The sequence below is a fragment of the Aythya ferina genome (assembly GCF_964211825.1).
Source record: "Aythya ferina genome assembly, chromosome: 2".
Taxonomy (NCBI): domain Eukaryota; kingdom Metazoa; phylum Chordata; class Aves; order Anseriformes; family Anatidae; genus Aythya; species Aythya ferina.
In genome coordinates, this window is record NC_140297.1 from 100783733 (window position 1) to 100804358 (window position 20626).

Consider the following 20626-nt stretch of genomic DNA (forward strand, 5'->3'; position numbering starts at 1 on the left):
AGAGCTGGCAAAAATTGCCATGATCATACACTGTGAGTTTCTAAAAGGGAAAAGCATTTTTGATTGCAGTGGAGCCTATACTAGCAGTCAAAGAAGATCAGCATAAGAAGATCAAACAGCTAGAACTTTCTTTTTCTTTTTCTCTCTTTGTCTCCCCCCCCCTCCCCCCCTTTTTTTTTTTCCTTCTATTTTGGTAGTAATGACAATTAGCTGTTGGAACAACTAGGAATTTTGAAGTCCAGGTTGGATGCCTTTCTAAAATAAGTCCTTTAGGTCATCCAGAAGTCATGGACTCAGTACAAAAATTATTATGCTATAGAGGAGCTTCTGGTGAGTCCCATCTGCCTTTCAAAATGCATTATTTATTTATTTATTTATTTATTTATTTATTTTGGTTCAGTCTTATTGGGCATATAGAGAATGTAGGAAATAGCTGAGTGTACACATTACGTTCCCTGTTGGCCCCAATTTTACCCTTGTTTTGAATATTCATGACTCTTACCTGGCAAAATTCACAGCTGTAAAATTCAACAACCGCAGCAGCAGCAGCAGCAGCCTTTGCCAGACTGCAGAAAATTTGGCATGTGTGCTTCAAAGAGATATATGCACAGGAGTTTCTGTAGGAACAGTTTTTGTTGGTGCTAAAAATATGTGGGGAGTGGGATAGACATAGTTTACACAATATATTTTAAGAACTGGTTTGAAAATCTGGAATCTTATATGTTTTGATTATTTATTTATTTATTTATTTATTTTAATAGCTACAAGCTTATTTATAGGTATAGACTAGAATTGATTTATGGAGATATAAAGAAAATCTTCCACTGTATATACTTCTGGATATTTAAAGTTAGCTCTCTTGAAGGTCTTCCATATTTTTGACTTAAGGTCATTAAACACCTTATTTCTAGACATTTCACTGTATGAAAAATCTCATGTCAAAGTCCTCTGGTATTTCTTGGTGATTTTTGTGTCCAAATAGTGTTCATTAAAATGAGGAAAGAATCTTCTTTTAAAAGGAGGTTATAAGTGATTTACTTGTCAATAATAGCCAAACAACCAGAAATATCAAGGACTATCAGTTCTGTACAGCCCTGATAGATGTGGGCAGGGGTTGAGTTCAGTGTCTCATTTCCATGCAGTTGCATAAATTAAAACAGATATTTTTGCTTAACTTCAGCTGTCAGTTATGCAGACCTAGAGGCTGATCAGAACTAAAACCTTAATTGCATGTTTGTTGCTGAAAATGTTCTTCTGAAAGTTGGAACCCAATGTCTTTTATTTTCATTGAATATAAAATCTCAAGATAGCACTTGTGTAAGATAATTAGATGAAAAAGATGACAAGACATGTAAGCATTAAGAAGTCTTTCCATGGTATTAAACATCTTTGAAGAAAGATAATTAGAAGCTAAATATGGAAAATTTTAATATTTGAAGTACAATCACTTTATGAGATAGCTTCAACATATTTAATTTGGACTTTATAACATCTTTTTTTCTGACATAGTAACCACCAAAAAAATTTTTTGAAGATGTGAATATGATTTACCTGTTAATGAGGATATCAGAAGTTACCACTTTACCCCTTCTTTTCTGATTAGATATCCAGATACTGCTCCAGTGTGGAAGAGATATATATTCTCTTTTTACTGTTGTGGTGGCTGCTGGTTGTTTACTCTTTTGTCTTATTATTTTATTTTATTTTATTTTATTTTATTTTATTTTATTTTATTTTATTTTATTTTATTTTATTTTATTTTATTTTTTGTAGTTATACATTATTCTTAGTCATCATTCTGTACTTTTTATTGCTTTATTTCCATAAGTTTTAAATTTGTACACAAAATTTGAAGGCAAAACGGTGGCATGAGATGTGTTCATACAATGCCTGCTTGCTTCAACTCACTTATAGCAAAGAAACCCTTTGTAAAAGTCAGAGTATAACTCTAAAAAGACACCTTTTTGGCTAAATGACAGCTAAAGTTGGGAATCTTAATCATGTTTTCTTCCCTTACTGTCATTTTCAGGAAGATCTGAATCACTTAGGTAGATTATTGCAACCAAAACATTTAATTTTTTACTCTAAGATGAAGCATGGAAGTATATTTGAAAGCACATAGTGGAAAGGTAGCATGGATGCTTGCACAGTATTCCATTCTATCTTTGCCCAATATTCTGTAATGACCACAGTCACTGAAAATACAGAAACACAAAATATTACATTCCCCAGATGAGTTATGAGAAAGAACATAGAACCATTTGGGCTAGTGCGCAGAGCAGGCTGGGACATGGGCTGTACCTGTGCTAATAATAAAACTTAAGTCAGGCCTAAGACTGATTGGCACAATCCAACATCCTTTCACCTTCCTAGTGAATAGTACATATCCAAACTAGTTGTGAATAGTCCTTGACCAATGAGGACCACTACATCATGCCTAAGACAGTTTTTGGCAGTTCTGAATGGCATGGGACAAAATCATGCCAGGAGGTGTTTTTAATGGTTGAAGGAATAAGGACAGTCAGTGGCTCAGCCCCCAGCCTTATTTTATTTAGCAGTGGAGAAGCAGTGCTGATGGACTATCAATACTCCATTGTTCCAGTGTTGCAGACTGAATCCATGGGAGACCTGGCGAAAAGTAAAAACTTCCTCGAACTCTCCTTGAACTGATGTGATTTTCTGTGATCCTTTAACAAGAACTGAGCTTGACTAGAATAAGCCTTATCTTGACTTTGTTGAAAAATAAATAAAAATAGAAGAGAGTATGCTATGGCAAAAAGTTGATCCTAAAACTAGTTTGCAATGTGAGATTCAGAGTTCTGGATGGATACTACAAAAATTGCATAGTCTTTACCAGGCCATACTTCTACTGAGTCAGTTGATTTTATGCTTAAGTTTGTACAACTGAGTTTCATTTACCTTTTTACAAGTCCTTTTACAAGAACTTCTTTTATATTATAGTGAGATTATAATGGACTTTAAGTTTCCTTTTCAACAACAACAACAACAAAATCTATATGATATGTATAACTCAGAGGGGGCCTTACGCCCATTCTTACCATATGTTGAGTTTTGGGTTCAAGCAAGGCTTGCTAAGTATTTAACTTGCTAGCTTTAGCTAGGCTTGCCCTGGTAAGCCTTAGTATAAAATGGAATAGTGAGACCTAACACCGATAGTTTAATGAGAACAAATGTGTTATGTTAATGGCATATACACAAGAACAATGGGAAAGGTCATTTTTGAAGCAGGTGTCTTCTTGTTGCCATGGAAAGCAGAGGAGTTATATGCTGTGTTAAGATGCTGTTTGACACTAACAACACTAGTGGAATTAATATTCATATCTAGTTTGCAACATTAACAAATTAAAATAAATCTTTAAGTAGGATAGTAACATTGTATTTTGGATAGTGAGTATATAAAACTTACAAGTCTTAATAAGAATTCTCAAGTTTACCCAAAGTGTTACTCTGTTGGAGTTTCTGATACTTAACTCTACAGTCCCTAGATGAATGATGAATAGATCTCAACAAATCTCTTTACATGAATAGGGGCATAAAAAATGTGATCACAGACTGAAAGGTGATGATTACTTTCTTCTCCCCTAGTATTTTTTTTAGTTAAGTTTAAAATAATATTTATTGTAAATATATGACACCAAGAGTAGAAACATCTGAAAAAAATAATTAATGATATCTTCCAGTTATTCAGACTATTACTATAATCTAAAAGATGTATTTCTGTATTTAAACCTCACCCAAGGTGGCATTAATTGTCTTTACAAACTTTATTGTCTGATTTTATTTTTCTTTCACTTTCAAAATAGTTTAATTTCCAGGAATTTTGAATTTCATATAATTCCATATAAAGTTTTAAGTTTTTATTTTTCTATTAAACTTGTATGGACACAAAGATCACAGGATGAAAGCATTACAGAGAAATATATATAACTCAATTACCTACAATGTCATGTAAATAACAGTGGGCCAATAGTAAGTACTTTCCTAATTATGAACTTGTTCAATTTTATAACAGTAGGTAAGGAGCTTGATTTTTTTTTTTTTTTCTATGTTAAATATTTCAATAAATAGAAATCACACAAACATATTAAAATTAGAAGTAAAACTATTAAAAATATTTTTTCTTTTCAAGCAACCTGTGTAATTAATTTCAGAGTTAACTCTTCAGAATCTTATAAAATGAGCCTGTCAATTTATATGATAGTTGCAAGAGGGAGGTGTCAGATCTTATGTAAGAGTATAAGGTTGTATCCACTTGTTTTGTTCATTTTAATTGTTCTCAATTCTTATGAGAACAGGAGCTCATCCCAAAAGATTCATTTTCAACCATTTAAAAATGTATATTTTCAGGCCATGTTGATCATTTTCTCACTGTTCCTGAAGTAAGAAATAAAAGGATATTTGGCTGCCAGAGTGGCAGTAGTTGCCATGTTAAGCTTGGAGTTTGATCTTGTATATTTTAATGTGAAAAAACTGATAACTTGGGCAAAGCTCATAGAAATTTCAGTCTCTTCTAATATTTGGAAAGTGTATGATCCCATGAGAGGCGGAGGATGCAGTGACACAACAAACCTTTGTCTTAGCAGAAAACATTATTAGAAGAAAAAAGGATATTACACCAAGATCTGTACACATAATACATTTTTAGCTATGGACAGGATTCAATGCAGGAGTACATACCCCAGGGATTCTGCATCTTAAAATTTCTAGGCAAAACTATGATTTTATCCTTTTAACAAAATGCTGTAGTTCAAACAATAAGAGTTTTGCTTTTTACACAAAATGACCAGCAAATCTTGTTTTTGAGATCATTGTGACTGCTACTAGCCTATGAATACTGGTACTAAGCTATGAATAATATAAATTATTATTGTTGTTGTTGTTGTTGTTGTTGTTGTTGTTGTTGTCTGAGGTGACTATTATAAGTTTCTTCAAGTTTTTTTTTTTTTTTTTTTTTTTTTTTTTTTTAAGAGTATTCTTTACTCTTAGTTAATTTTGCTTCATTCTTATTGTTAAATGAAATTTCACTTCACTCTTCCTAGGATATAAATGAGATGATTATACTCAAGCTAGTCATTGACTGCTATACATATAAGAACAGAGTGCTTAGTCCTATAGCACAGTTCCCACCAGACTTTTCTTCATTAGGTTAAAAAGTATTCTGATTAACTTTTCCCCTCAAAACAATGTATGTATGTGGTTTTCCACATACATAAGATCCTTTGAAAGATTTTGTGCTTGAACCAATTCTTCCAAGGCTGTATGTTGTTTTACATCATACATATCTCTTTTAGTTTCACTAAAAACTACTATCATAAGCACTTCTAAAAGAAGAACAGATGAGTAAGCATATGATGCAAAATCTAAAAAAAAAAATAAATAAATTTTTAAATATTGTACTAATTTTCAAAAACAGAATATACTTTTTTAAGGAAAAAGTTGATGCATATGTTAAGATTCATAAAAATATATATTTGATACTCTTAATTTTGTTTCAGATTTTAAGGATTTTGGTTCAGTAAATAATTTCATTTTCTTTTAATTTCTAGCTGCCCCTAGACAATGCATTGAACTACACTTTGATGAAAAATATTCCATAGAACCTTCTTGGGAGTGTAAATTTGACCACATTGAAGTACGAGATGGACCTTTTGGCTTTTCCCCAATCATTGGACGTTTCTGTGGACAGCAAAATCCACCTATGATAAAATCCAGTGGCAGATTTCTGTGGATTAAATTTTTTGCTGATGGTGAGCTGGAATCTATGGGGTTTTCTGCTCGATATAATTTTACACCTGGTGAGTACAAAACATCGTACTTTTTAATAGAAAAATCTTAGTGTAGTAACTTTGTTAATGATGTATAATTGTGCCATTGTAATTAATATTAATGAGGACTATATTTAATATCAAAGAAAGTATTCATAGATAGGAAAATGGTATAAGGTATATATCTTTTGCATAACTAGTAAGGCTAATTCAAGGAAGAAAATTTCAATACAGTTTTGTCTAAGATTGTACAATTATTCCCTTTTTGTCAATTTTTAAACTCAATTCATTAAAGTAAGGTAATATTCTTAGGCAAACTTTCCGTTCTTTTTTTCCTCCACTTATTAACAAAAGATTGCTGATCTTAGTTTTCATTTTTGGCTGAAGCTACAATATATTGCACTGCACTGCTGTATTTGACGTAGTTCTGTACTTTCTGGTTTTGAGTGATGAGTCATACCTTAATATAGCCTACTCCAGAGCACTATAATTATTATGTAATTTTGTCAATTATGTCACTATTGTTTCAACTGTTGTGTTAGGTGGAATATTTTTTAGAATATCTACTAAAATTAACTGGCTCAACATTCTGCTTTCTAAATTATTCCACTAGCACTATAGAAGATACCAGGACTACTTGAGTGTTCCTTTCTGTGGCCTTCTCTGATGCAAGAAAAAATCTTATAAAATTACACAGGGTAGTTCAATGTTCTTTTTAGTAAAATATACTGTATTCCACAGGAAAAACATATTTAGAAGATTTAAAGAGCAACAAAACACAGAATTTCTTTAGAGAATGATGTGATAGCCAGATATATATCTGAATAGAAATATCTATTGTAAATGCAAAGACAATAGATGAAATTGTATTTTTTCCACACATTTGTCAGTGGGTTTTTGTCATTTTCCTCACCATCTTCCCCCAGAATTCTTTGCTTTAGATTTCATGTCCTTGTTTCAAAACATTATGAGTGAAAAGATGTTCATAGCAGGACCTAAAGTTTCTTCCAACTAAAAAACTCCCAGGTGAAAAACAACTTAATGCACCATGTTTTATCAGCATTCCTTTTCTCCTGAAGTAAGGTGGTTTTCTACACTGAGATCAATTTTTTTTTGTATCTATATTACTGTAGCAGTATGAATTATTCCCAACTTCAGATGCAGTAGTTATCTCTTTTATTATTATTATTTTATCTCTTCCTCCCTTTTTCCTCCCTTCCTTCCACTTCCTTTCTTCTTCCTCCTCAGCACTTCCTCTTCCTCCTTTCTTCTTCCTGATAGCTTGAAAGCTATGTAAATGGTAAAGGGCTTCTATGAATATTTGCCAGAATGAGGATATGATTAATTTTACAAGTGCAAAGCAGCATTTATACCTCCTTAATCACCAATAATAGGATGAAGCTATCTTTCTAGATGAATTGCTTGACAAGCTGTTTATTAGGTGGAATGGATTAGGCCTGACATTTTGAGATCCACTGTCCAAAGGTTTGCAGTGAAAAGGATGACTGTCAACTCATCAAAGAGTGACAGCTTTCAGAAATGTGTAACGGTAGCAGAGAGGCATTGGATCCAGATATTATCACCTAAACCATCTGGATCCATTTTGGTAGTGACTACTTCTGAAATTAAACTATTTGCATAGAAAAGATCAGAAGAAAATTTTCAGCTAACCTCTCTTTAAAAAAAAAATAAATCAATAATATGACCAAAAAAAAAAAAAAAAAGAATTCTGGAACTTTTCTGTCTAGAGCAGCTGATGCTCAGGGAGATGCAGTTTGTTGCCTCCATCTCACTAAGTGCAAGCAACAAACTCCATCTAACTGCAGTCCTAACTGTAGGAGGCTTCCTCCATCCTGGTGGTGAAAACAATAGAGGTGTCTGTTTAGTACCATTAGTCTTTGATGGTCCCCACCTGAGTGGTCATGACATACTGCTGAAAAGTTCCTCAACTGCTACCTTTGCCGGTGGTATCTTGACCAAGGCTTTTGCTTGTTGATAAAAAGAAATGTGATGTTGAGTGTGGCTGTGTGTGTAAGTATGACAATTTAAAAAATAAGTAAGTAAATTTGACTAAATTGAAGCTGCAACCATTTATTACTATTTGGCTGGTACACAGAGAAACAGGAAAAGAAATTATTTACTATGTCTTCAGGGTGTACAAAAACAGCTAACTAGATGAAATTAGAAGAAAAAGATCAATTAGTGTAACTGGACAAATGTTCCAATGAAGAACTATTAGTCTGTGCATAAGGAAAGAGCCCTGTCACCTGGGGCTTTTTAAAACTAGTTAGCATTAAGTCCTAAAAAATAAATTATATAGAAGAATTCTAAGGAATAGAGCATTATTTTGCATTTACTAAGCCTTTTCTGTTTCATAATTTCTTTTACCTCTTGAAGTTTAAATTGTCAGAGTCCTAGACTCTGTGCAAAGATTGAGCTTCATCAACCAAAGCAAAACACCAGTGGAATTTCAGAAGTCTCTCAACAGGTTGGGATCTCAGGCATCTTGAGACAAGCATCACTGTCTTGTCATAAGCTCTATTCTGTTTAAATAGAACAGTACTTAATTTTCTCAAAGCACTTTCAGCACTCTGAAAGATGAAATCTAGCAGAACAAATGACTTCAATGACAAATAATTCCAGAACTCCACACAAAAACAAAACAAACCCTCTAAATAAGAGAAATAGAGAGAGAAATAGAGAAAAGATTCTATTTATGTTTTCATTTTTATAAGTCTTATGGTTAAGCAAAACATGTTTGAATAAAGCTGTATGTATGGAATCTCGCTTGAATATTTTTAATATAAGGGAAGGACTTGTCTTTTTCTTTTATGTTATTCTTGGTAAATACCAGTAATAACAACATGTAATCTGGAAGTAAAATAAAGTTTCCAATATTTTGTATATGTGAAAGTTTAAAAGTCTCAGATATGATGATAGAAAGAACATCTCAGACTACAATATTTTCAGGTTGTTCCTTGTTCATTCTGAATAAAAATCAGATTGGCTAGGGAAAAACAACACAAAATGAATCACATGTTAAATGTCCCTTGCTCTTGTTTCATCACTTTCAGGATCATTGTAAGGCCTATAGCACAAATTTCATTTCACATCTCTGTGTCCTTGTATTCCATCTGTTATCCTCATTTCTTCTAAAAAGATAGTGTCAAGAGCATTTTCTGAAATGATGTTGATTCACTGTTTTGTCTACTCCAGTCTTTCTGTTTTGAATACTACTTCAATGGGACTTATTCTTGAAAACAATTCTTCATGATTAATTTTTTTTTTTAGTGTAGACAAGGATTCAGACAGAGAGAGGACATTTATTTGGGCTGTGTTACTCAGCTCGAATAATCAGATTTTTGTTTATCCCAGTCCCTGATTTTGCAGGACAGTGGCTTAAGATAGCACATCATTACTTGCAGTTCCATCATTTAATAGAAACCATCTGTGTTTTTATTTAGCCTCATTAATATAAAGCTCAGTCAGTAATGCTTTCTGTTCAACTGCTTGATAATGGAAAAGTAAGAAACAAACAAACAAACAAACAAACTTTATACTCTTATGTACTGAAAAGTGGGGCATAAAACTGTCTAAGCAGAACAATGGCACTTTTACTTTAACATTGTACTGGTACAAGTAGCTGTAGAAAGTCAGAATATTACAATAATAACATCACCATGGACAGCAAAAAAACAAACAAACAAACAAAAAAACAAGCAAAATTCACCCTGACTGAAATTCACCCTGACTGGGGAAGGTCCATATTTTAGGACTGATGAAAAATCAGTATTATAGGTGTACTGAATTCAACTGCAGTTTGAAAGAAGTTAGATAAGATATCGTCAAGTCATTTTGGCACCTAATGTCCAAGTCCTGTCTTGGACTTGTATATTTAAGCCTCCCAGCCATCTGGGACAGGTGAAAAATATTTGTAAGGGCTTGCTCACCTGCTTTTATTTTATTTTATTTTATTTTATTTTATTTTATTTTATTTGTTTTATTTATTTTTTTTCCATTTCTCTTCAGAGTGATGAAATGGTCTCTTTGCTTTTGATGAAAAATGGTCTCATTGCTTTCAAGTTAACTTCTGTGACAAAAATTATTAGCCAATCTGTAATCCATTTATGTTTTCTGAACAATTAACCAGTCGTATATGTGACTCTGAATGTGTCAGTCTTATCCTTTGGGATAAGAGCTGGTTTGAAATCAGTGAAATGACTCGTTATAACCTTTTCTTTAAGCTTTTGAGCTGGAACAATATTTTTTATTTGTTTGTTTATTTTGTTTGAGTTTTTTATTTACTCAGGTTTCTAGTCCTCAGCACTTCAAGTTGCTACAAGCAGCTTCTTTGAGTTATGAATTTTTAATGTATCCATACAAGTGTGCAACAATCAGGCACTACATTGCTGTTTATAATAAATGTATTAGGACTTCTGGTCTTGTGAATAAGAATGAATTTCACTGTAGCATTTAGGACGATGAATTTTCTTGTTACAATCACAATCATGATTGGCTACATAAATGTTGTCTTTTCAAGGGAATTTGCTTTGCTCTGTGCTACAGACGCCATTAACTTCTATGAGCTGTAGGCTTACATCCAGAGTATTTCAGTACCATGCGTATCAGAAGGTAATGGAGTAATATGTTTATTTTAAATGTCAAGCTAAAAAGGATTTATTTCATAGAGCAAATGAGTGTATATAAGATCTTACAGGATTCTCATATTCCATATTACCTTTTTATCACATCCTTATTTTATTTTATTTTATTTTATTTTATTTTATTTTATTTTATTTTATTTTATTTTATTTTATTTTATTTTATTTTATTTTATTTTCTACAATACCCAAAAGACAATTACTGAACTTCCTGTTTTAGAAATCCTTGTATGCTGAAAGTATCACATTACCATATTATTGCTACTCTGTTTAGCCTTGCTGTAAAAACAAACAAACAAAAAACAATAGAAATAGAGGACATAGTTTTAAGTATTCAAATATTGCGGTGTTGGGGGGGAAAGGGGGAGGGAGGCAGAACTATTGCAGGGTTTTCTAACAACTGCTTTCAATGAGGACATGAGAATTACTTTTGTGTTGACTGTGTTGGAGCTAAGGGGCTTTCTAAGTCATGTAGTGTTGTCTCACATTAGGATTGTAAGCAACATGTTTCTAACTCATAGCATAAATATTCAAATTTGTTTTCCTTTATTAATGGATCTTCAAAGACTTTCCTTGTTTATTTTATCTAGTTATTTTCTATATGGACATTCCTATGGAAGTCCTGTCTCAGAATCCAAATTATTATGATATCTGACTTATAATTATTCATGGTCAGTTTATGTCTTTGTTTTCTTGCACCAATATTACTTGTTGGCTTTGAAATACCTTTTTAGTTGTTTGTTTTTTGCTTGTTTGTTTGTTCCCACCAGGAGTACCTGCCACTGCAGCATAAAGATGTTAGTCATATCTTTTTTAAGATGTCAATTTGCTTGGCTGCACAAGCCAATTTCTTCTACTTGCTTTATATTATGGACTCTTTGTTCCACTTGCCATCAGTACCACCCCACCTCCCTCCAAGAGCCTCTCTCTGTGTGTCTTCCACAATTAGCTGAACACAGACTTCTGAAGGAAGTTTACTAGGACAGTGCAATGTAGCATAAGTACAAATAATTATTTTTTACTTCCACAGCTTCTCTTGCTGTATTGTGAGCTCACCAATAAAGGTCACTATGGTGTTGCACTGTTAAATACTATTTACAGAGGAACCACACTTCCCTGACAAAGAATCTATCTTTTCGGAAGCACCTGGGAAGAAACTTTAAACTTTAACAAATTTAGATATTTAGATGTGAATTCAGAAATAGTACTAGAGAAAAAAAAAAAAAAAAAAAAGAAAGAAAAAAAAAAAGATTTTTAATATAAAGCTGCAGTTTTACAACATGATTCTAATTTTCAAAACAGTTTATAATATTAATTATTTCAGAAATCTAGAAAAATCTTAGAGGCGAAGTAGGATTTTCCTTCAATATTATCCTTTTCACATAATCACAGAATCATCTAGTTTGGAAGAGACCTCCAAGATCACCGAGTCCAACCTCTGACCTAATACTAACCAGTCCTCCACTAAACCACTAAGTTCTACATCTAAATGTCTTTTAAAGACCTCCAGGGATGGTGACTCAACCACTTTCCCAGGCAGCCTATTCCAATGCCTAACAACGTTTTCAGTAAAGTTCTTCCTAATATCCAATCTAAACCTCCCCTGGCGCAACTTTAGCCCATCCCCCCTCATCCTGTCACCAGGCACGTGGGAGAATAGACTAATCCCCACCTTGCTACAGTCTATACTAGTCTACCTATAGAGTGTGATAAAGTCACCCCTGAGCCTTCTCTTCTCCAGGCTGAACAACCCCAGCTCCCTCAGCTGCTCCTCATAAGACTTGTTCTCCAGACCTCTCACCAGCTTTGTTGCCCTTCTCTTGACTCACTCGAGCACCTTAGTGACTTGTGACTTTTCTAATATTTTTTTTCCACCTAAGGATACAGTTTTGTCTTTGCATTATTAGTACACTGAATTGGTGAGCCCCAGGTTTGGTACAGAGTGGTTAACCTTTGCTTTAAACACTGTTGCAAAGCGTTTAACCAGTGAGCCCTAGGCATTTATTTTCCTTTTCAAACATTTGTCTGTAACATTTGTGAAGCACTTGGAAATAATACAGAAAAGAAGGTATTACAGAATTTGTACTGAACAGAAAGCCCGGGTAGTCTTTTTCCACAAGTGGTTGTGGAAAGCAAAGTGGTTACTATGAACATTTTCACCTATTCAGAATAGCACTTCCAAAACTTATAAAACATCCTACTTGGTATTTATTATTCAAACACTTTTACACCTATTTTCTTCAGATAAAAAATTAAAAACTTCTTACTTCATATGTAGCAGGTACTGAGTTTTTGAATGCTCTTCAAAGCTGTTTCAGCAGATTTTCTAACAGTTCTACTGGGATGCATTTCTGGGTGACTCTGTTGTGGCCTCATCTTGGCACTGTTGTCTGTTGGTGACTTTGGCAATGTGAATGTGGAATTGAAGCAATTTTTCTTCTTTACTTATCCATTCCTTAAGCAGCTAAATTTTCATTTTTATGTATTGTATCTACAGGTTTCTGGGGTTTATGGCCAATAAATCTAGACAATCATCTCAGTACTTTTGTCTAATCAGCATGACTGTGGCCCTTCTGTTAGGCAGAGAAGCTATTTTCTGTTGTAGCCACAGACCTGTAAGTGGTCTGATTCTTTAGCTGTCCCTATATGAAATTATGTTTTTATGTTAGATACAAAAACATGTTTATATCACTTGTTTTCTTTCATCTATATTTGATAATTTGACATTTGCATAGGTTCAAGTAACTGTGATCTTTTATTTTTTATCATCTGTTCTTTTACTGAAGTATTTCTCAAATCTAACACCAACAAGTAAACCTCCTTATTGACATATACAGCTTTCCGTAGCAGGTTTTTGTACTCTTTGTATAGTTCTTTAATTCTCCTTAAAGAAATTGACCTTAGTAATTGGCCTTAGTAAGTCCATTGTAACAAAGAAAAAGTTCTTGCCCAATAAGTAGGAGCTCTTATTCTACATAATGTAGTCTTTGAAAAAGTCAGTCATGTTTCTGTTCCTAGAATTGAATATTTTTACAATATGCAGTGCTTAGTAAATGTGTCAAATTCAAGTATGCCATCTGTCAGCTTTTAGTATGTATACTCAAAAAAATGTTTAGCATTCATTTATTTTCTTAGGTTAGTATTTATACTTTTTGTCAAGAAATCAATCCAGAGGGCCTTTTTTTTCTTACCAGTACTGAGGTGTTTTTTACTGAATGTTGTTTTGTATACTTTCAACTCCAGTGGGTATATGTTGTCATCTTAATATATATTTTCTGATATTGAGTGATATAATCAATACTGGTTTGTTTATTAGTTGTTGACTGTGCAATTCTTTCATCTTAAATATCACATCTGAGCTTCTTTGATGCCCATATCCAAAAGTAAGACTGCGCTTACATCAACTTCAGTAGAAATTTTGTCACACCTTTTATCTATGCATTTGATCTGTCTTCTCTTTCTTTCTTATGGGATATCAAAGACCTTACAATCTTCAATATATTATTATAGTGGTCTTAAGTAGTAGAGATTCTTCTGTATGAGGAATAGAAATACAATATTATTGTGAGATAGATGGCAACTGCATGGCTATGCATGAAATTAGTGGAAAATCATGTGCTTGAATCAAGTTTCTAAATGCACAGACTTATTTCTAGCTGTTTTTCCCTTCCTCTCTCACAGTCTGTCTGTATAACTCAAGCTATTGACCAGATCTTTTTACTATTCTAACTCAAGCTATTGACCAGATCTTTTTACTACATACACTTTTACTGTATATATATCCATTTCAGGATTTATGAATAAAGTCCATCTCAGTAACTGTAGCTGAAATATATAGCAAATATAAAAATAAAAAAAAAAAAAAAAAAAAAAAGATTTTAAGCAAAATCTTAAAAGAATACAAACTTTAAAATGAAAATTTATAATTAAGAAGTATGTGATGATGATAGTGGATTCATGTAAGTCACCTGATTATTGTGAGTCCTGTTTAATGTTTGTCAACGTTGAGTAGATTAAAGAATTTTTGTTTTGTTTTGTTTTTGTTTTTTTTTTCTTTTTTCCTTCTGATATTAATTCCCTTTGGGCAACAATATTCCTTTACAAGCTCATGAGTAGCACCTTCTTCAGGTCAAAAGTGTAAGGCTGAGAAAAAGTTCAGTCACCAAATATAGGATGCCACAGAGCATCCTTATTTAAAATACCAGAATCCAGAATTTGCCAGCTTCAAGTAATCTATTTCTTCAATGTCAAGGAATGTAGCTTACACTGTGTCTTGCAGGTGTCTTACAAGTTAGCTTTGAAATTTGAAAAAGAAAGAAAGAAAGGAAGGGAGGGAGGGAGGGAGGGAGGGAGGATGGAAGGAAGGAAGGAAGGAAGGAAGACAGGAAGGAAGGAAGATAGGAAGGAAGGATAATTTCCATTCCTGTAAACCTTTGAAATCATCTTTACATGCCGAATGCCACTAGCTCAGCAGATGTTTTTCTTTTGCTTGGGAAAGCCAGTGAATCATCTTTGTTGAAAAAAAATTCAATTTGCACACAATTTATATCGTCGTAAGTCCAAATGTTAGGTATCATTATTTTTCTTCTCTTCAAAAAATGTGCATTTCATTAAGACCCTTTGGCCAAATAATAATAAAGGCAACTATAATTTAACATTGTAATCCATCAAAAGTCACCAAAATTACTTTCTTATACACTCCAAATAATAATTCCAAAGAACAGTTGCTTAAGCTAGCTATATTCAAATACTGAACTGACAAGCTACTAACCGTAGTCCCAGTTTAGTAAAACACTTCAGTACAAGTCTACCTTGAAGCACATACCTAGATCTCTGGCATCTCACCATGGGTACTTAAAGGTATGTTCAGATACTGTCTTCCACCTTGTCATCTGCTGACCTATGTCAAACTGAAATATTTATTTATTCTGGAGAACTGAACTACCATTTTTTCAACTCTTTTCATGAATCAAAATATAGTTTTCTACTTTTACTCAAATTATATCAATTTGGTGACTGTCTGTTTAACCAATATTGTAAACCTAAGATAGACTAAGTTTATTCACTAACTCCCTGTTTTCCTTTATTACATTTCCTTTATTAAATTCTGCTACAATAAATTGAGTTTTTGTATGTGTTAGAATGACATTTTCTGTGCTATTCTTCTTCCAGACATCCTTGCTCTTCAAAACAAAACAAAATAAAACAAAAACAAACAAATACCAACTCTTAATCATCTGCAACTATTTTTCTGTATATAAAAATAGTTCATAGAACAATTCATTCAGCTATGTTTTTTAGTCCAACTCAGTTTGTCAGTCAGGTTTACTACTCATAAAATGCAGTGATACTAGTTTTTCAATCTCCTTGGATTTTATATTTTGAATATAAAATAAACAGATATTTGATACATTCCCACTATGTCAGCTTTTGGTACTGCATCTGTTGGTAACTGAGCTTTTTAAAATGAAAATGGAGAAGTATTTGAAGATAATTTTTTGAAGGGAACAATTATCTAATTGTTAATAATAAGAAAAGAGGCTTTTTGTCTCTTTTTAAAAATAAGTATTCTGTGTGTGTGTGTGTGTATTATTATGTACTCCTTTCTCTGAAATTGGAAGTTAGGCTCAGACAAAATCTTTACAAGCAAAATGTACCTAGAAAAAGCCAAGACGATCTTCTGTCTCTCCAAAATCTGATCTCCTCTCTCTGTCTGAATTTGGAATTCAGTAGAAGTCAGGATTGAGAAGTTGTCTTCCAAAAATGGAGAAACTGAAAAAAAAAGACACCATTCTTCTTCCAGAGAATGGTGTCTGTCTTCCATGTTATATGCTGTTGACAGTATTTTTAACTAATTTATTTCTTAGTAACCTCATCTATTTATTCAGCAATCTGGAGACACCTAGGAATTCCTACAATCTCTGTTCACTTATCTTCTTAGCACATTTAGGAACAAATATAAATGCATTAGAGGCTGAGATGTTTACTGAAATAAACAGAATTTAAGCAAAATTAGATTTAGAAATATTTTAATTTTAAAAGATTATTTTGATCTGCCAATTCATTATCTTTCAATTATATTTTATACATTTGCACCTTTCCCCTTTTGCTCAAAAAAAAACAACAAAACAAAACAAAAGAAAACAAAACAAACAAAAAAGAAAAGCTTGTTTGCTGGAAATTGCATATTATCTTTTTATTTATTAATGCAAGGTGATACTATTTTCAAAGTTGGCATTTATGATTACTAAATGAAGACCACTGAATTCCTTAACTCTTCATGTCTTCCTAAAATGTAAATTTTGTTTTTCAAAGTGGTTCCATTGCAGTCTATTTGTTTAAGTATTATAATCTTATGCATAAAAGCATTGTCTTCAATTTCATACAATATAGAAAATTTTCAGTTTAATGGACCAAATTGTTTTCCAGTTTCAAGATGAGATTTTAATCATATCATTGATGTTGGATACAGAGTCAGATGTGTTAGATTTAGTCTGGTATTCTGCTCTGCTATGATATTCCCAAACTAAACAAATCTTTTGCAATTGTAAGGACTGAGAACTTTTCACTGGGAATATATTAGTAATTCATAAATAAATGAAGTGATACTACTGGCAGCAAAATTACACCTGCTTACATTTTCAGTTTCATTAAAAAAAAATATATAAAAATAAAAAAATAATAATAAAAAAAAAAGATATCATAAATACCACAAATACTCAAATACACAAACATATTTTGAAATCAAGAGATCTGGTGCCCTCAAATTATTCTTGCTCTGAAGACTCTATTTAGTTATGTCGAATGTACTTAGCATGACAAAAGCACAGTCTGTAACTCACTAGATTAATGACAACAGTGTTTCCTCATATAGATTTGCAGATGAGAATTTAAATTCAGTGAGACAAAATGTCTCAGTCTAGGCTACGTAGTCTAAAATGGACTCTATTTAAAAAAAAAAAAAAAAGTAACTTTTGTGGTAGTAACATCTACCAAACAACTGAGAATATTGAGAATCATTGAGAATCATTGCAAAACTGTAAAAATAAGTAAATGCTTTTGAACAACACTTTAAAACATTGCTTCAGAGATCATTATACATTAGAGAAAGGTTATTTGAATACTTTGATGTTGAAAGACTACACTGTGGTTTGTGTTAAGAAAGATTGCTTGAGTCATGAGAAAGATGATGAGAACAGGAATGCCAAATATTTTCTGAGAATCAAATTCAAAAAAAATGATGCCTTAGCACATCCATTGTTAAAAACCTGTGGTAGCATGACAAAAGCAGACAGCATGAAATGTGTTATTCTGGTCACGTATCAGTCCCCTAGATGACACTGAGAAGCCAGAAGATGTTGTGTAACAGGACTTACAAACATCATTTGCCAGATGTTATCTGATAGTTGAAGCTCAAGAGACAATGTTATCAAATCTGCTGGCTTCGGTATGTGGGTTAATAAAAGATCATATGATACTATTTCTTGATTTTTTCCTTTCCTTTCTTTCCTGTAGCTCATTTCTAAACTCGATGTTGAAATGAATATTAAAAGAGAATGCAGGAAATTTATCAAAAATATTTTATTCTTTATTGGTGATCTGATTTTATGGATTATAGTTATTAACTGCTATCAACTACAAAGTTCATGCTAAAATTCTGCAAAATAAGGTTTCTTTTTTTTTTTTTATTTTTTTTTAATTTAATAAAATGCATACTAGTGTAGTAGTTTAAAAATCATATTTGGATAATTTGAATTTCCTTAATTGTTTATGCTCTCCCCAAAATGACAATTTGTACCAGTAATAGAGTTATTTGTATTCCAGAATGTTTCATGTCAGTGATATTCCAATATATGTATGTTATATCAATAATCTACCAAGTGCTTTTAAATGATTTTTTTTTTTTAAACTAAAGCTTTAAATGACTCTTTCAAATCAAGCTAGGAAAAATCCTGCTGTTTGGCAGCCAGAAACTTGATCTGGTCAAATGAAATTTAATTATTGCCTGCCTGGATAAGCAGCTGACCCATACATAAAAATCCTAAGTACTGTGACTTATGATCTAGTCTGACCTGTTGCTGACAGAGAAAACTGTTCCGATCTCTCTCTCTTTTTTTTTTTTTTTTTTTTTTTTTTCTAAATATTACCATATCAATGGAAGAACTGGAAAATTTCTAATCAGTACCCGGTTTGCTGTTCTTTTCCCAGTCTCTTCATCCAGTTAATGGCAATACTGAACATTGTATAACATAGACACAAGGGCCTATGAACACTGCTGTCCTGGTTTCAGCTGGGATAGAGTTAATTTTCTTTCAGTAGCTGGTATGGTACCATGTTTTGGAATTAGGATGAGAATAATGCTGATGACACACTGATGTTTTAGTTGTTGTAGAGCAGGACTTACTCTTGAGGACTTTTCAGCTTATTGTGCTGCCCTGCCAGTGAGGTGGCTGGGGGTGCACCAGGAGCTCAGAGGGGACACACAGAGCCAGGACAGCTGGCCCAAACTGGCCACAGAGATATTCCTTGCTATATGGTGTCATGATGAAGAATAAAACTTGCGGGAGTTGGCTAGGGTGGGACAGACATCCTCTGCTCAGGAACAAGCAAAGTGTTGGTCAGCAGGTGGTGAAAATTGTGTATCGCTTGATTTTATGATTCTTTTATCATTATAATTAACAATTATTGTTATTCTTTTCCCTTCCTCTTTCATCCTATTAAACTATCTTTACCTCAACCCAAGAGTTTTAACCTTAACCCCACCCCCCAGCCCTCCCACCCCTGATTCTCTCTCCCATGCCACTGGGTAGAGGGGAGTGAGCAAATGGCTGTGTGGTGTTTAGCTGCCTGCTGGGTTAAACCGCAACAACATTGTGTCCTTCAGTGGATCACAATGGTTTTTTAATATTGAATGTAATGCAGAAGACCAGTTTTCATTCTTTTCATGATACTAAGCTAGTCAATTAGTGTAATATTCAATACACTAATTGCTAAATTCATATCAGATTGTGGGCCTACACCTGTTTATGTTAAAATGAATATTAAAACTGTTAGCAAATCCAGTGGTAATTAAATTATTGCTTCAGATTGGTAGTTTTTAAAGAAAGAAGAAAAGCTTAAAATTTGTTTTATGGAAACTATAATTTTTTTAATCTAAATTCCCAAGCTATGAAAACAGAATTTTAAATTATGTAATAAGTTGAATATAATCATTCTTTAACCTGACTAAGAGTGGGGTTTCTGTCACAAGGAAAACCATATGTAACTTTTTTTTTAATTATTATTATTTTTTATTAGAAATAAATATAAATCTGTTCAAACTCTAGATTACAGACACACACACACCTTTTTTTTTTTTTTTTTTTTTCCCCTCATGTTTATGATAAACCAGTTTTGGAATCATTTAATGAACATTGAGTATGTGACATAAGTGATACTCAGAAGAACTGACAATCTATTACAAGGATCTTGTTTAAAGAAAAAGTTTGAAAGTCTGAGGACATTTTGTTTTAGAATTTATCACCTTGCTAATTTTTTCATGTGGATATATGGCAAAACGTAGCTTACTGTTACTGATGCACACAGCTTTTTATTCATTAATTTAAGTGGAAAATATTTAGGGATAGGATTAATATGAATTATGTTTGTTTTAGTCAAATACATAGTAAAGCATACAGTAGGGTTCTCCTCATCAAAATAATAAAGTCTCAACTGCACTGGTATCTTGTTTCTAACAGATTATTTTTACGCTATGTCACTATTAGCAATTAATCGTGGTTTGGATTTTACTCTGGCACTTTAATTGCCTGAAGTGGGATCAAAATGATCTATTCAAACAAAAAAGAATGTCACTCATGAAGCTGTAACCAACAGAAAGCAACCGAAATGTAAGGCAAAAACTTAGCTGTAAATCTTTAGGTAGAGAAAGACTTATCAAAGTGTCTTCCTCGTGGAATCTCAGGAGAAGTTGAATTGCATAATGCTGGGAAGAGTGGAAGGGTTATTGCTCTCTTCTCATATATTATTTATATCCTTTAAATATCTAGATTTTATCCTGTATAATGAAATGTAAAATTCATAATTATTTGGGTAATTTAAGTAGGAATTCACAATTTAATACACACAGCTTTTTTTTCTGAGAACTGGACTATCCTGAAAATCTTCCCCCTAGTGAAAGCT

The 20626-nt window shown here is 32.7% G+C and overlaps 1 protein-coding gene across 7 annotated transcripts in view; it reads left to right on the forward strand.

Annotated features, from left to right (window-relative positions):
• Nucleotides 1–20626, forward strand: part of NETO1 (neuropilin and tolloid like 1) — a 71793-nt gene that overhangs the window by 8474 nt on the left and 42693 nt on the right. For all 7 annotated transcript variants that reach the window (XR_014689255.1, XR_014689256.1, XM_084508339.1 and 4 more), the window contains exon 4: nt 5568–5816. Coding sequence is in view for 5 of the 7 variants with exons in the window: in XM_084508339.1 (XP_084364465.1) it covers nt 5568–5816 (249 nt within the window). In the remaining 2 variants the exon portion in view is untranslated. The remainder of the gene's footprint in view (nt 1–5567; nt 5817–20626) is intronic.